Source organism: Cetorhinus maximus, unplaced genomic scaffold (assembly GCF_964194155.1).
Source record: "Cetorhinus maximus unplaced genomic scaffold, sCetMax3.hap1.1 HAP1_SCAFFOLD_456, whole genome shotgun sequence".
Lineage (NCBI taxonomy): Eukaryota > Metazoa > Chordata > Chondrichthyes > Lamniformes > Cetorhinidae > Cetorhinus > Cetorhinus maximus.
Window position 1 is genome coordinate 313,776 of NW_027596400.1, and position 18,225 is coordinate 332,000.

General features: G+C 43.3%; 1 protein-coding gene across 1 annotated transcript in view; it reads left to right on the forward strand.

The window, feature by feature from the left end:
- LOC144673735 (uncharacterized) overlaps positions 1 to 14,379 on the forward strand; it is a 41,042-nt gene extending 26,663 nt beyond the window's left edge. Inside the window, exons 4-5 of the mRNA XM_078535438.1 lie at positions 3,456 to 4,634; positions 13,230 to 14,379. Coding sequence (XP_078391564.1) covers positions 3,456 to 4,634; positions 13,230 to 14,327 — 2,277 coding nt within the window. The 3' untranslated portion in view covers positions 14,328 to 14,379. The remainder of the gene's footprint in view (positions 1 to 3,455; positions 4,635 to 13,229) is intronic.
- The last annotated feature ends 3,846 nt before the right edge of the window (positions 14,380 to 18,225 follow it).

Below are 18,225 nucleotides of genomic sequence, written 5' to 3' on the forward strand. Positions count from 1 at the left end.
ATTGGAAGGCTGTGATGAGTGGTATACCTCAGGGATACTTGCCTTTTTTAGTCGAGGCATAGAATATAAGAGCAGGGGGGTTATGTTGGAGCTGTATAAAACACTAGTTGGGCCACATCTGGAGTAATCTGTGCAATTCTGGGCGCCACACTATAGGAAGGATGTGATTGCACTGGAGAGGGTGCAGAGGAGATTCACCAGGATGTTGCCTAGGCTAGAGTGTTTCAGCTATAAAGGGAGACTGGATCGGCTAGGGCTGTTTTCCTTAGAGCAGAGAAGGCTGAGTGGGGACCTGATAGAGGTGTACAAAATTATGAGGGGCATAGATAGGGTAGATAAGAACTTTTCCCCTCAGCGGAGGTGTCAATAACCAGGGGGCGGAGATTTAAGGTAAGGGGCAGGATCTTTAGAGGGGATTTGAGGAAAAATATTTTCACACAGGGGATGGTTGGAATCTGAAACACACTGCCTGAGGGGGTGGTAGAGGCAGGAACCCTGACAACATTTAAGAAGTATTTTGGTGAGTACTTAAAACGCCATTACATACAGGGCTGCGGGCCAAGTGCTGGGAAATAGGATTAGAATAGATAGGTGCTTGATGGCCAGCATGGACGCAATGGGCCGAAGGGCCTTTTTCTGTGCTGTATAATTCTATGACTCTCTGACCCCGAGCCTGCTCACAGGAGGGATGGTTCCACTGTTACAGACCGAGTGGGAATGACATTCTATTGTGACATTGTGAAAGTTTAATGACATTCTGACGATGCCGGCACACATGAGGTCTACGATTTTAAGGTGCAAGATGGTGTGGCATTACTTTCCTCATCATCTGTCATAAGAGGATCCCCTCCACTATCCACTTTGTCTTGGTTATATTGACATGAAATAATAGTAATGATCGCCATCATCATCATCATTGAAACCTCTGATGAGTCTCTGGAAAGTCAGCGAGCTCTCTGCAACAGAGAAGATTCCCCACATGTCAAACTTGAAGGTGGATGTTTGAATCTTGAAGCAAAACATGATAAACAACATTAAGTTCACAACCATCATGTTACCGGATATCCGTAATCACAGACAAGTGATATGTCAGTAGCACGTGTATCACTGAGCCCTCAGTGAACCACTGGGTGCATGGGCTGAAACCAAGTTCAAATAATCCCAAAGCATCTCTCTTACCGTGTTCAGTTAATGCTGAGCAGATAGACACATTCTCAGTTATAATACTGAGAGGAATTTTTCAGTCATTTCAAATTGGAGACTGATGAAAATAGAATGAAGGAACATTTGAGAAAAAGAAACTCATCGTGACCATTGGAATGTGTTCTGTCTCGTTCACTGAAAGGCCGAATGAGTGGTCAGCAAAAGGTTCCAATGCAGCAGGTTGGTCGAGTGATTATGGTGTTGGACTTAGGTTCAGTCAACGAATGCTCAAGTGGAATTGAGCCTCCCACACCCAACCTCCTCCTGGGAGTTTTTTTGCCAGGGTTGTTCCTGCTTTTGTTGAGCGAGGAAGATGGAAGTAAGGGAACGATGCTGCTAGGCAGATCAGCAATTCTCTTAGTGAATTCAGAGTAGCGTCAAGGGGTTGAATGACACCCTCCTGTTTCTATTGAAGGACAATATATTTTCCAAAGACTGTAAAGAGTGGGATTGATGGAGAATGGAGAATGATGCAGAATGAGAAAGACAGATATATAGAAAGAGAGAAAGTTAGGTTGGCAGAGAGAAGTAATGATCAATTTATTTCCTAAAAAAGGCAGGTTGGGCACAGAGAGCTTTTGTAAGAATATTTTGTATCTGTCTTTACCAAGGAAGAAGATGCTATATGGCCACGGTGAAAGAGGAGGTAAGTAAAACACTAGAAGTATTTAAAATTGATAGGAAGAAGAGACTAGATAGACAGTCAATATTTAAAGTTAATAATGCACCAGGACTGGATGAGTTGCATCCATGGATAATGAGGGAAGTGAGAGTGGAAATTTCAGAGGCACTGGCCATAATTTTCCAATTTCACTTAGACTCAGAGGTGGTTCCAGAGGACTGGAGGATTGCAAACGTTATAACTTTGTTGAAAAAAAGTAAAGATAAGCCCAATAACTACAGGCCAGTCAGTTTAACCTCCGTGGTGGGGAAAATTCTAGAAGCAATGATTCGGGATAAAATTAATAATCACATCGATAAATGTGGGTTAATTGAGGAAAACCAGCACGAAATTAATCTTATTTATTGGCCATCCGACCCCAGTGTGAAAGCAAAGAAAAACCTGTTCATAATTGGGGTTCTCTATGGCAGCATTTTTACCCAGCATCCCCCGCGGTGGAGAATGTCCCCTGTCCATTACCACAGAGGAGCAGTGCGCAGGCGCAGTGCTGCCCAGTGTTGGGAGCATGCGCAGTGTCAGATGACCAGGGACAGACGCTTCTCTCCCGGATCCACAATGGGTAGAGGGGGGGATGGCGGGGGCGGAAAGAGCGATGGATCCGGCGGGTGGACGGAGAGGCTCCGGAAACATGTTGTGTAAACTGCAAACCCCAAATGAGAAGCTACCGGTTCTCCGTTTGCACAGAGCGGAGCCGAGAGGAAATGTCCCGGTGACAAACCCAGAGCAGGAGGGGAGAATGTTGTGAATTTCTATCCTGGACTGACAGGGATGGGTTTTGGAAACTCCTTTCACAAGGGGTTAGAAGAGGAGGATTTACACACAGCAAACTCAAACCGAGAGAAATGTGTGTCTCTTCTCAATTTCTATCCTGGGCCAACTGATGAATTTTGTAAACCAAAAAAAAAATTACAGGTGTTGGGAAGGTTTGGGTTGGGGCATTTTTTCTTTAGAAAAAGGGAGAGGGAGGAGCTGATAGAGGGCTTTACAATGATCAATGGGTTGGACGGGGTAGATATGGAGACAATGTTTCCACTTGAAATGTCTTCATTCAGAGAGTGGTGAGAATATGGAACTCACAGGAAACCACTGAGGGAGAAAAATTGTGATAGTTTCAACAGGAGACTAGATGAGTACATGGAAGAAAAGGGATTAGAAAGATAAGCTGAAAGGCTGAGATGATTTGCATGAAATGGGGGGAGAAGCATAAAACTAGCAGAACAGTTGGACAGAATGGCCTGTTTGTCTGTTGCATATTTTGAGTATTTCAATTTAAACTTCATTTACAGGGTATTCGGAGGGTTGGATTTGCAGATGGGAAATTCAAACCAAACATCACATCAAGATCTGACAGAGTCACTTGATTCATCAGGATCCGAATATCATTGGCCTTTGAATGTGCAAGGAGAAATGTTTGGCTGTTCTATCTGTGGGAAAATGTTTCAAACATCAGTGTGACTGGAAAAGCACGAAGACAGACACACACACCCCGAGTGAGAGTTTTCCAGTGAACTGACTGTGGAAAGAGCTTTAACCAGTTACACAGCCTGAAAAAACATCACACTGTTCACAGCGGGAAGGGACTGTACACGTGTTGTGTGTGGGTGTGGGGCTGGGCTTCAACTGGTCGTCCAACCTGGGGAGACACAAGGACACCCGCACTATGGGGAAACCATGGAAATGTGGGGACTGTGGGAAGGGTTTCAATTCCCCATCTGAGGTGGAAACTCGTCGACGCAGTCACACTGGGGAGAGACCGTTCACTTGCTCCGTGTGTGGGAAGGGATTCACTCAGTCATCCAGTCTCTACACACACCAGCATGTTCATACTGGCAAGAGGCCATTCACCTGCCTTGAATGTGGAAAGGGATTTAATGCTTTGTCAAACCTCCGGACTCACCATCGTGCTCACTCTGATGAGAGACCGTTTAAATGTTCTGACTGTGAGAAGAGATTTATAAGCAGAAAGGATCTACTGACACACCAACACACTCACACTGGGGAGAGGCCATTCACCTGCAATGTGTGTAGGAAAGGATTCACTCAGTCATCCCACGTCCTGACACACCAACTTGTTCACACTGATAAGAGACCTTTTAAATGTTCTGACTGTGAGAAGAGCTTTAAAAGTAAAAAGGATTTACTGAACCATGAACACATTCACACTGGCGAGAGGCCATTCACCTGCTCCGTGTGTGGGAAGAGATTCATTTCTTCATCCCACCTTCTGACACACCAATTTGTTCACACCGAGCAGAGACCTTTTAATTGTCCTGACTGTGAGAAAAAATTTAAAAGCAGAAAGGATCTTCTGAAACACCAACACACTCACACTGGGGAGAGGCCATTCATCTGCTCTATCTGTGGGAAGGGATTCACTCGGTTAGCCCACCTGCTGAGACACCATCGAGTTCACACTGGGGAGAGGCCATTCACCTGCAGTGAATGTGAACAGGAATTCATTGATTCATCTGACCTTCTGATACACCAGCGAGTTCATACTGGGGAGAGACCATATACTTGCCTTGAGTGTGGCAAAAGATTCACTCAGTCATCTCATCTCACTACACATCAACTTGTTCACACTGATCAGAGACCTTTTAAATGTTCTGACTGTGAGAAGAGATTTAAAAGTAAACAGAATCTGCTGACACACCAGCGAGTTCATACTGGGGAGAGGCCGTTCACCTGCTCCGTGTGTGGGAAGAGATTCGCTCAGTCAAACAACCTGCTGAGACACCAGCAAGTTCATATGCGACAGCAGGGGTTGGATTCTGATGTAATTGCTACATTTATTCACATGCAGGACTGAATCATGTCCGGATGCCTGTTTTCAGTTTTCAGTGGGGTTCCACAATTTGTAGTTTATATCAATGATTTAGACTTAAATGTAGGGGCAATGAGCAAGAAGATTGCAGATGATGTCAACATTGCTGGTGTGGTTGACAATGAGGAAGAAAGCTGTGGACTGCAGGAAAACATCAATGGACTGGTCAGATGAGCAGAGCAGAAAATTGGTAAATGTAAATCAATCTGGAGCAGTGTGTGATAATGAAATTGGGGAGGGCAAACAAGAGAAGGGAATGAAAATAAAAGGGATGACGCTGAGAACTACAGAGGAACAGAGAGACCTCGGAGTGCACATCCACAGATCCCTGAATGTGGCTGGACAGGTAGATCAGGTGGTCAGGAAGGCATTTGGGACACTTTCTTGCCTGAGGCCTAGAATATAAGAGCAGGGAGATTATGTTAGAATTGTGTAAAACACTTGTTAGAGCACAGCTAGAGTACTGAGTATGGCCTTGGTCACTGCATTAATCAACTATAAAGTAATCAATTAGCCTAAAACTAAAGACAAATTGATAATTTATCATAGAATTGCAGTCAGTATTCAATTAATCAAATCTAGGGGATAATGATAAAGCTAACTAACAATGGGTTGAAACAGTGAAGAAGTCTGATTTTTTCAGTAAATTAAACTCTGAGGTGTTTAGATGATAAGAGTTAAGAAAAACATTTTTGTTAATTCCCTCTAAAAAAATAAGGTGACTTTAGCACAATGGAAGAAGCTGATTGGTGGGTAGCTGATGAATCTTTATTTATTTTAATGATTAGCTTATTTTGTTTAAATGAGTTAATAATCAGATAAATAAAGGCATGGCAGGGCATCTAATTCCTGTAGAGTGCGCATCCAGTTCCATGTGGGAAAATCAGGATGCATCTCTGTGCTGGACAATCACAAGTGCAGGAAGTGTCATCAGCTGGAGCAGCGGGAGGCAAAGGGGAATGGTCAAGAGGTGGTTTTGGGACCACAAGGCTGTTTCCAGTGGAGTTCTGGATGGCTCAGCACAGGATTCCATGCTTCTGTGGTATATATCACTGCTTTAGACTTTAACATGGGGACATGATTAAGACATTTTCAACCTTGTCATTAACAGTGAGAAAGAAAGCTGTAGACTGTCGGAAGGTGTCAATAGAATGATCAGGTGGGCAGAAAAGTAGCAAATGGAGATCATCCTCGAGAAGTGTGAGGTAATAAATACATTTGGGGAGGGCAAACATGGCAAAGGGAAAGAATATTACTGGTATGATGGTGAGAAGTGTAGGTGAACAGAGGGACATTGGAGTGCATGTCCACAGATCCCTGAAGGGGACAGGCGAGGTAGATAAGGTGTTTAAAAAGGCAGACAGGATACTTTCTGTTATTAACTGAGACATAGAATACAAGAACAGGGAATATTTCTAGCATTTTCGGTTGATGAAAGATCACAGACCTGAAACTCCTCTCTCTCCATAGATGCTGCCAGAGCTGCTGAGTATTTCCAGCGTTTTCTGTTTTTATTATATGATCAGGGAGGTTATACTAGAGCTGAATAAACAACTAGTTGGACCACAGCTGGACTACTGAGTACAGTTCTGGTCAGTGCATTACAGGAAGGATGTGTTCACACCAGAGAGGGTACGGAGGAGATTTATGAGGATATTGACAGGAATGGCGAATTTTAACGATAAGGTTGGGGTTGTTTTCTTTGGAACAGAGGAGGCTGAGGGGAGATTTAACTGAGGTGTATAAAATTATGAGGGGCACAGATAGAGTGGATAGGAAGGACTTATTTCTGTTAACAGAGATATCAATGACTAGAGGGCTTAGATTTAAACTAATTAGCAGATGGTAACCCCCAGGATGTTGATAGTGGGGGATACAGCGGTGGGCGATGGTTGGATTCTCTATTTTTGGAGATGGTCATTGCCTGACACTTGTGTGGCGTGAATGTTACTTGCCATTTGTCAGCCAAAACCTGGATATTGTCCAGGTCTTGCTGCATTTGGACATGGACTGTTTCAGTATCTGAGGAGTCACGAGTGGTGCTGAACATTGTGAATTGTCCTGATGAGTGCAAGACAAAAAGCTTAGTCATGTCTCTTTTTTCACCAATCTTCTGTAATGTGGCTGGTGTTTACTATTTTAATACATCAAATAAATCAGCTTTGTTTCAAATATACAGCGCGTCGTGTGTTTGGTCTCTCTGAGATATCACGAGCGTGTTCCCTTAAATCCACTCAGGAAATGTCTTTAACAGGAAACCAACAATTAAACACATCACATCAAATAATTGGCAAAAATCAGGAACCATTTTTTATTCAATAAGTTATGACCTGAGACGTTCTGCCTGAAAGGGGATAGGAGCAGATTCAATAACAACTTTCCAAAGTGAGTTAGATCTCCAGTTAAAAGGTAAAGTCTGCAGGGCTCTGGGGAAAGGGCAGGGGAGTGTGGGCTAATTGTCAGCTCTTTCAAAGGTGATCACAACCCTATAAGGCAGCTCTATGTCGACAGGAGAAAGGCTGGTGTTCAACTCTCTGAGATAACAAGGAAGTTATGAGAAATCAGAACAAAACACTGGTTCAACCTCAACTGGAGTATTGTGTCCAATTCTGGATACCACACTTTAGGAAGGATGTGAAGGTATTGAAGAGGATGCAGAACAGATTATTGAGAATGGATCCAGGGATGAGAAACTGCAGTTATGAGGATAGATTGGAAAAGATGGGGCTGATCTGTTTAGAGAAAAGAAGATTCAGAGGAGATTTGATAGAAATGCTCAAAATCATGAGGGATCTGGACAGAGTAGACAGGGAGAAACGATTCCTAGTGGCAGAAGGGCTGAGGACCAGAGGACATGGGTTAAAGATGAATTGAAAAAGAAGCAATGGTGACATGAGGAAAACCCTGTTTATGCAGTGAGTGGTTAGAATCTGGAGTGCACTGACTGAGAGTGTGGTGGAGGAAGGTTCAATCATGCCTTTCAAACAGAATTGGATAATTATCTGAACAGAAAAAATGTGCAGGGCCGGGGAGTGGGACTGGCTGAGTAGCTCTTTCGGAAAGCTGGCATGGGCAAGGACGTGATGGGCCGAATGACCTCCTTCTATGCTGTAACCATTCTATGATTCTAATGAAGGCTGTGGGGAAAGGGCAGGGGAGTGGGACTCATTGGCAGCTCCTTCAAAGGTGGTCCCAGCCCTACAATGCAGCTCCATATTGAAAAGAGGCAGTCTGATGTCCAACTCTCCAAGAATAAAGAAAGATCTCAACTCTTAGCAGGAATAGGCAATTCAGCCTCTCGAGCCTGCCCCACCATTCAATACGATCTTAATTGATCTCATTTCGGCCTGAACTCCAATTTCCCGCCCTCCCCCCATAACCTTTCAACTCTTTACTAATTAAAAATCTGTCTATCTCCTCCTTAAATTTATTCAGTGTCCCGGCATCCCCTGCACTCTGAGGTAGTGAATTCCACAGATTCACGACCCTTTGAGAAAAGTAATTCCTCCTCATCTCTGATTTAAATCTACCACCCTTTAGCCTAAAACTATGGCCTCTTGTTCTACAATGCCCCACAAGGGGAAACATCTGCTCATGTCTACTTTGTCTACCCCCTTTAGCATCTTATATACCCCAATTAGATCTCCTCTCATCCTTCTACACTCTAGCGAGTATAGGCCTAAACTGCTCAATCTCTCCTCATAAGACAAGCCCCGCATCTCTGGAATCAATCTAGTGAACCTCCTCTGACCTGCCTCCAATGCAACAACATCCTTCCGCAAGTAAGGGGACCAAAACTGTGCACAATACTCCAGGTGCGGTCTCACCAATGCCTTGTACAGTTGCAACAATACTTCCCTATTTTTATACTCTATTCCTTTAGCAATAAATGCCAAAATTCCATTTGTCTTCCTTATTACCTGCTGTACCTGCATACTAGCTTTCAACGATTCATGCACGAGGACACCCAGATCCCTCTGCACTGAAGCATTCTGAAGTTTCTCTCCATTTAAATAATAAGTCGACTTTTTATTCTTCTGACCAAAGTGGATAACCTCACACTTATCCACATTCAACTCCATCTGCCAAATTTTGGCCCATTCACCTAACCTGTCCATATCCATTTGTAAATTTTTTATTTCTTCATTGCAACTTACTTTCCCACCTATTTTTGGTGTCATCTGCAAAGTTAGCTATTGTACCTTCTATCCCTGAATCCAAATCATTAATATAGATTGTAAATAGTTGGGGCCCAAGGACTGAACCCTGTGGCACCCTACTAGTTACAGCTTGCCATCCAAGGAGCCCTTCAATTCTCTGTGAATGTCTTTCAAATGCTGACAAATTCCTTCCTTCTTTTGAAATTCCATTTCCTTATGCCTGGGATGCAGACAGTGCTGGACACAGAGGGAGCAGCAAACCTGGTTCAGAGTGGACACGCTGGGTATATCCCTCCTTAAGTAAGGAGACCAAAACTGTACACAGTACTCTAGGTGTGGTTTCACCAATGCCCAGTACAGCTGTAGCAAAACTTCCCTACTTTTATACTCCAACCCTCTTGCAATAAATGCCAACATTCCAGTTACCTTCCTAATTTCTTGCTGTACCTGCATGCTAACTTTTTGAGATTTATGTGCCAGGACCCCAAGGTCCCTCTGTACTACAGCATTCTGCAGTCTCTCTCTACTTAAATAATTTCTGATTTTCTATTCTTCTTGTCAAAGTGAAAACCCTCACATTTTCCCAAATAATGCACCATCTGCAAGTGTTTTCCCATTCACTTAATCTAGCTCTTTGTTTCCTCACAATTTGATTTCCTACCCATCTTTGTATTGTCAGCAAATGTGGCTGCAATACACTCGGCCCATTCAACCACGTCATTAGTATAGGTTGTAAATGGTTGAGGTGACAGCACTGATCCCATAATACCATAAGACTTAGGAGTAGAAATTAGGCCATTCGGCCCATCGAGTTTGCTCCGCCATTCAATCATGGCTGTTAAGTTTCTCAACCCCATTCTCCCGCCTTCACCCCATAACCTTTGATCCCCTTACTACCCAAGAACCTATCTATCTCGGTCTTAAATACACTCAATGACCTGGCCTCCACAGCCTTCTGTGGCAATGAATTCCAGATTCACCACTCTCTGGCTAAAGAAGTTTCTCCTCATCTCTGTTCTAAAAGGTCTTCCCTTTACTCTGAGGCTGTGCCCTCGGGTCCTAGTCTCTCCTACTAATGGAAACATCTTCCCCACGTCCACTCTATCCAGGCCTTTCAGTATTCTGTAAGTTTCTGTACAGTTCTGTTGAAGGGTCATGAGGACTCAAAACGTCAACTGTACTCTTCTCTGCCGATGCTGCCAGACCTGCTGAGTTTTTCCAGGTATTTCTGTTTCTGTTTTGAATTTCCAGCATCCGCAGTTTTTTGTTTTTATCTCTATGTATTTAATTTCTTGTTAAATTAATAAACATTTATGTTAGTTTAGATTAAAAAAAACCTTTTGAGACTGTGGTTTTATTTCTGAATTCAGAGCTGCATCTCAAAACATACCAATTGAAAATATAGGTTATGACATTTGTTCAAGTTTCTATCTGGGATTTAAACAACTCAGCCTTTACCAACTGCTGTGTCATAACATCGCTGCAGTACTACATTACACGACTAGAAATAATAATAAATGTACTTTATTACAGAAGCATAAATAATATATCTAATTTGTACAATATTACACCACTAGACATATCTATGTTGTTACAATCCCCTTAAAAGAAACAAATTCCCAGACAATCCTCAACGGAATAAATCGAAGGACAAGGTTAACTTTTAAAACTTATACTGTAACAATCAAACTAAAATCAACAAAAATGAAGCATGCATTAAAAGACAAATATTATTTGAATAGATAGGATAAATTTGACTTTAAACAGTTTATACAATAAAAAACAGGCTCCACAAAATCACCAGCATTTCACCCCTCAGCATATTTGGCACTAATTCCAGTTACAGAGTCCCACAACTCTCTGTACTTCCCAGGGGAGGGAAAGATAGTGTTTTATTCACAGATGTTGGACAGAGGAGGAAGGTTAAGTGTCTGTGTGAAGTTAATAACAAACGCTGTGCTGTTTAAAACCAAACTCTGGAGAAAATGAGGGGAAGATGCATAGTAAACTCCCCTCCCCCCACTCCCTCAGCTGGCAGCCCAGCGCGCAGGCGCAGAAAGCGCTGCTGACCGTATTGTCCGGAGCAGGCGCAGTGCGGCTGCCACGAGCAGCCGCTCTCAGTAGCTTTTTGTTTTTATCTTTCCACCGATGCTGCCAGACCTGCTGAGTTTTTCCAGGTAATTCTGTTTTTGTTCTCGATCTCCTTTTGGGCCGCCGTAGACAGCAGCCATGGCCGTGGGGGTTCGCTCCGCGGCTTCTCGCTCTGGCCGGAGCCGCCAGCCGGTTGCCTGGAAACCTTGGCTCGAGAAGGTGCAGGAGGAAGGGGAACAATGGGTGGGGGTGGGGGTGGGGGTGGGGCTCTCGTGTCCGCGCGCCTGGCCTGCCCTGCCGCCTGGAACCCCAGCACGTCACCGCGGAGCAGAGTGATTCCTAATTGGCTGATTCAGGCAGGGTTCCATTGTGGACATCACAATGCGGAAGTTGGACAATGAGCTTCAGACTGAAACTTCCTCCTCTGGGCAACATCTGTGAGGAAATCAGTGTTTCTCCCTTTCTAATCTAATTCTGGTCTTAAATTGTTGACTTGCAGGAACTGAAGGAAATGAAGTTAATCCTGGGAGGGTGCAGACTCTGGAAAGGTTGCCCCAGTTCTCTCAATGAAAGGGGTGGTTTGCCCAGTAGTTGGCCGGTATTTAATGAGAAAGTACAGTAATATAGACATTGAGTATTGCTGTAAAAAGAGAGAATCTGTCGAAGCTTTTCATTTGCACGCATCAAAATAGATGTGAGAATGTCAAATTTCAAAGGGAACAATAATTCATATTGTAAAACAGTGAGTGGATTGTTTTGCAAGTGTACTCAGGTCAAGTTGTTGCTTTGGGGTATGCACCAGGGAACAATCATGGCTAGCTTTTATTTAAATTCAGAAAATCCGAATCAAATCCAGTTGGTTGAGAGATGCCACTGGGGGAAATGACAAGGAATAGTTGTCCATGTAGCTTTTGTTCAATTGAAAAGGCACAATGCCTAGACAAATTTTCCCGGCTGAGGCCCAGGCCCAATAAAAGATTATCAGTTGGGCTCACAATGTGGCTCACTTACACTTGCTAGAAGCTCCATTTATCCCTATTCCAGGTCCGGTCCACTGCACATAAAGAAATTTTTTAGGAAGTCTTACTATAGCTGCACAGGGCATTGTTGAGGCCACACATTGAGTATTCTGCACAGTTTTGGATTCCTTCCTTAAGGAGGGATATACTGGCTTGGAAGCCATTTGTAGAAGGTTCACTAGGCTGATTCCTGGGATGAAAGATTGTCATCTGAGAAATGCTGAGCAGGTTGAGCCTTAACTCATTGGAGTTTAGAAGAATGAGAGGTGATCTTTTTGAAACAAATGGCATTCTGAGGAAGCTGGACAGAGTAGGTGCTGGGAGAATGTTCCCTCTCATGGGGAAATCTAGAACAAGGGGACACAGTTTAAAAAAGGGGTCTCCTATTTAAGATGGAGATGGGGAGGAATTTATTCTCTCAGAGGAGCGTTAGCCTTTGGAATTCTCTTCCACAGAGAGCAGTGGAGGCCGGGTCATTGAATATATTCAAGGCCGAGTTAGACAGATTTTTGATCAACAAGTGAGTCAATGATTATGGTGGACAGGCAGGAAAGTGCAGTTAAGGCCACATCAGATCAAACATGATCTTATTGAATGGCGGAGCAGGCTTGATGGTATGAATGGCCTACTGCTGTTCCCATTTCTTATAATCTCCGTTTCCAGGACAGGAAGCGGTGAACATGAATCTGTCGATCAGCTTGAATCGGCACCTTTAGGAAAATTGGGAGGGTGTATAGTCGGTACAGCAGAATGAGAATGTAGGGAAAGTGTGCGGGATGGAGATTCAGAGATTTTGGGGAATGAAAGAGGAAAGAATGTTCGATCAAAATTACAATTGTTTGTTCTGAATTTCTCCCCTGTACTGACAGCAATGACTTTTGTAAACTCCTTTTACAGGACATTAGAGGGGGAGGATTTGCAAATTGAAATCTCAAACCAAACGTCACGTCAGCAGTCACTCGGTTCATCACGATGTGAGTATCATCGGCCTTTGAATCTAGAAGGAGAACTGTTTGTCTGTTTTGTCTGCTTCAAAAGGTTTTTAACATCAGTGTGACTGGAAAAGCACCGAGACACACAGGCCCAAGTGAGAGTGTTCCAGTGCATTGACTGTGGAGAAAGCTTTAACAGGTTACACAGCTTGACAAAAACATGAGACCATTAACAGCAGGGAGAGACTGTACATGTGTTCTGTTTGTAGAAGTGTTTTCAACTGATTGTTGAAACTGGAGAGACACAAGGACACCCACACAATGGGGAAACCATGGAAGTGTAGGGACTGTGGGAAGGGATTCCAGAACCCATCTGCACTGGAAAATCATCGACGCAGTCACACCAGGGAGAGACCATTCACCTGCCCTGTTTGTGGGAAAGGATTCACTCTCTCAGGCAACCTGCAGATACACCAGCGAATTCACACCGGGAAGAGACCATTCACCTGCTCTGAGTGTGGGAAGGGATTCACTCAGTCATCTTCCCTGCAGAGACACCAGCGAGTTCATACTGGGCAGAGGCCGTTCACCTGCTCTGATTGTGGGAAGGCATTTACTCAGTTATCCAGCCTGCTGACACACCAGCGACTTCACACTGGGGAGCGGCCATTCACCTGCTCCGAGTGTGGGAAGGAATTCACTCAGTCATCCGCCCTGTGGATACACCAGCGAGTTCACACTGGGCAGAGGCCGTTCACCTGCTCTGACTGTGGGAAGGCATTTATTCAGTTATCCAGCCTGCTGACACACCAGCGAGTTCACACTGGGGAGAGGCCTTTCACCTGCTCTGACTGTGGGAAAGGATTCACTCAGTCATCCAGCCTACTGACACACCAGCGACTTCATACCGGGGAGAGACCTTTCACTTGCTCTGAGTGTGGGAAGGGATTCAATCAGTCAACTAACTTGCTGACCCACTGGCGAGTTCACACAGGGGAGAGGCCGTTCACCTGCTCCAAGTGTAGGAAGGGATTCACTCATTTATCCACCCTGCGGAGACACCAGCGAGTTCACACTGGGGAGAGGCCGTTCACCTGCTCCAAGTGTGGGAAGGGATTCACTCAGTCAACCGCCCTGCAGGCACATCAGCGAGTTCACACCGGGGAGAGACCATTCACCTGCTCTGAGTGTGGGAAGGGATTCAGTGATTCATCCCACCTGCTGATGCACCAGCGAATTCACACTGGGGAGAGGCCGTTCACCTGCTGTAACTGCGCGAAGAGATTCAGACTTTCATCCACCCTGCTGAAGCACCAGCAAGTGCATGCTGAGGAGAGGCCATTCACCTGCTCCGCTTGTGGGAAGGGATTCACTCAGTCATCCAGCTTGATGAGACACCAGCGAGTTCACAGATGATTGCAGGGATTCCGCTGTTATTGCTGTTGTTAATCACATCCAGGACTGAACCATGTTCATTCTGACTGTTGGTGAAGTAGGAGGGTCAGAGGGCTTCTTTCCGCTGGGCTGGCTGGTCTCACGGCTTTGCTTCCAGTGAGCTGATGCTCTTTGAGCCTGGGAGTGCACATTCCCACTGAAATGAGCCACAAAGCTGATTAAGTACATTCATTATATCCTAAATAGTAAATAGTGTTTTTCCTACCACTACAGATAGATCACAAATAAATACATTTGTCTCTGTTCCATTGAGTCTACAGCACGGGGCCAGGCCAGTCGACTCAATTGGTCTATGTCAGTATTTATGCTCCACATGAGTCTCCGCTTCATCTCCCTCCATCAGCATATCTTTCTATTCCTATCTCCCTCGTGTATGTATCTAACCTCTGCTTAAATGTCTTCATGTTTTTCACCTCCACCACTCGCTGTGGGAGCAAGTTCCACATTCTCACCACTCACTGGGTAAAGAGGTTTGTCATGAAATCCCTATTGGATTATTGAATCCCTTCATAATCTTAAAGGCTCCCACCAGGTCACCCTTCAGTCTTCTCTCTTTTTTTCTGAAAAGTGTCAGTGAAGAAAATGCTTTCGGTTCTGGTATTGTTCTTTTTCTAAATGGAGATCACTAATGTTGACAGTACTCCCAGTTAGTCTAACCAAACAAGTTGAACAGAAACTCCTTGCTTTTCAATTCTATCCCTCTATAATGGAACCCTACATATGGACCATACATTAAAGGAAAGATGTGAATTCTTTGAGAGGCTGGAGACAGGATTTATGAGAACGGCACCAGGGGTGAGGGACTTCAGTTAGTTGGAGAGACTGGAGTAGATGAAATTGCTCTCTTTAGATCATAGAATTATGCATTCGGCCCATCAATTGCATGCCAGCTCTCCAGAGTGAATCAGTTAGTTCCATTGCCCCGTTCCATCCTCACGTACCTATAGGTTTATTTGTCCACCCAATTATCCCCGCTTCTCTTACCCTCGAGTGGAAGCAGATTCCAGGTCATGACCACTCACTTTAAATGCCTACGAGGCTCACAGAGCAAAGAGGGAGGCCATTATGCCCATCATGCTCATGGTGGCTCTTTGAAAAACAACCCAATTAATCCAGTCGCCCTGCAGTTTTCTTTTCCTTTCAAGAATCTGTCCAGATCCCTTTTTAAAGATAGAAGTGAATCTGCTTCTCGCACCATTTTCAGGCAGTGCGTTCCAAATCACAACAACTTGCTGTGTTTTAAAACAAATAATTCAGGATATTGTGTGTTTGAAGTTTCACATAGTATTCAAAATGGTGGCAAAGATGTGGTTATTACACAAAATTAAGGTTCAATCTTTATCAATGATCTTGACGAGGGGATTGTGTGTAATATATCCAATTTTCTGGACAATTATGAAACAATACGTTTCTATAGCACCTCTCAGGACCACAGGACCTCTTAAAGTGTTCTGCAGCCAATGAAGTAGTTTTGAAGTTTCATCATTGTAATGTATGAAACTATAGACAGGGCGGGATAGTCAAATTTCATTTTAAAATTCAATCACTTTCATCCTCTATTCACTGTTATAAGTAACAAGGTCAAGGAAGCCATTTTAAACTCTTAACATGTGGCTTCTTGAAACTTTTGTCCATTGTATAACTTTTCTTTATTAAATACCTATTGGTTTTGTATTAATAGCCAGTCATGAACCAGATGATTATTCAGTAATGAACCTTGAATAAGTTACCACTTAGTGAATCAATGTAATAGATAATTATATTATAAAGGGTGCATCTGCATTTTAAAAATGAACACCATATAAACTTATTTTTTCTAGAAACTGCAGAGCTAGCAGAAATTGTTTAAACAAATAAATTATTTTCTAATTTTGATAAGCTATAGGACATCATATTCTGCCAAAATCCAGTTTAAGAATAAGGCTCATGTTTAATCCAATCAAGATTAGTAAAAAATAAAGCTATTGTTTTCCATAATCTGTTGTTTTGAACCACTGTATCTTGTATTAACCAAATGTATTAATTAAATATTACTGTATTAACTATCAGTCAGTAACAGATGTTTAAGTAGTGAGCCTTAATTGAGTTACAATTAATGAATCAATAATGAATCAGTAGTTATAGTAAAAGACTGAGTTTTATTCACTGTAAAGATGTGAAACCTTCATTGCTGTGTATGTAAAGAATGTGCAATGAAGATAAATGTACTGGCAAGAGAGACCTTCAAGCTCTGATTAGCCTCAACATTTGAAACTGTCTGAAAACCTGTCATTGTATAGAATCAGATAAAGGGATAGTATGAAACAGTTCTATTGTCTTCCTGTCGATGATAATGAGAGAAGGTCGTGTAAGTAATTGTGAATACAATTAATCTAGCAACTAAATTGACCAATTGTCATGTTACAACAAGCCCCACTCTGATGTGAGGTAATGGTCACTTTGGGGATAAAAGTAGAGGTTCCAAAGGTCTTCCTTGCTAGCCAAGTACTGGAGATTCCCAAGGCTGAGTTCCAAGGAAATTACTGTCAAAGAAGGAGCCAGAGAGGGTGACGCTTCTACAGACTGATCACCCACATGAAGTTGTAAAAGTTAATGTCTTAAAATCGTTAAGTAAACCTTTATCTTATAATGTCTGGGGGAGGCAATGGTGTAGTGGTATTGTCGCTGGACTAGTAATCCAGAGACCCAGGGTAATGCTTTGGGGACCAGGGTTCAAATCCCACCATGGCAGATGATGGAATTTGAATTCAATAGGAATCTGAGATTAAAAGGCTGGTGATGACTCATGAAACCATTGTCAGGGAAGGAAATCTGCTGCCCTTACCTGATCTGGCCTGCATGTGACTCCAGACTCTTAAATGCTCCTCTGAACAAGGGCAGTTAGGGATGGGCAATAAATGCTGGCCTAGCCAGCGACGCCCACATCCCATGAATGAATAAAAAAAGTTTTTTTTTAAGTTTACTATCCAGAGAAGTCTGCCTTTGCCTTAATTGGTTAAAATCTTGTTTGGACCAAAGTGAATTTATTAAGTGGCAGGCTGAAATCAATTAAGTTACAGATCGCAAGATCAGATAATATAAATCTTAAATTTAAGATATTACATTTATATAGTGTCTTTCACAACCACAATACATCACAAAATGAAGTACTTTTGAAGTGTAGTCACTGTCGTAAAGTTGGAAACATGGCAGCCAGTTTACACACAGCAAGACCCCACAAACATCAAGGTGATAATGAGCAGATGATCTGTTTTTAGTGATGTTGAATGATAAATATTGGCCGGGACACCTGGGATAGCTCCCCTGCTCTTCTTTATTGGCCATGGGAACTTCCATCTCCGCCCAAAGGGGTAGACAGGGCCCTTGAGTTAGCAATTCATCCAAAGAACAGCAGCTCCAACAGTGCAGCACTCCCTCAGTGCTCGCACTTGGAATATTGACTTTGCTTTTTGTCCTCAGGTCCCTGGAGTGAGTCTTCAGCCCTCAGCCTTCTAACTCAGAGATATGAGTGTGATCCACTAAGCCATGGCTGACAGTATAGACAATACAAAGTTAGGAAGGGAAAGTTATCCTTTAAATTCCCCACATTTTGCCTCTAGTGCCTAAATCTAATAATCAAAACTCCAATATAAATAACATGTATTTGACTGACAAATGTTAGTGTTGGCTTACAGCCACAAGTTTTGAGCTCCCATTTGAGCCTCTGGCTCCTTTCTGTCTCTTGCTCATGTCAATGATGGAGCTGAGGGCTGAATTTAGCTGAGAATAACAGGGTCTGCATCGCATTTCAGAAATTGCCATGGGTGTTGACTAATAGGAAGATGCTGGAAGGCTGATTGGGAAGTGGGCCTCCAACCAA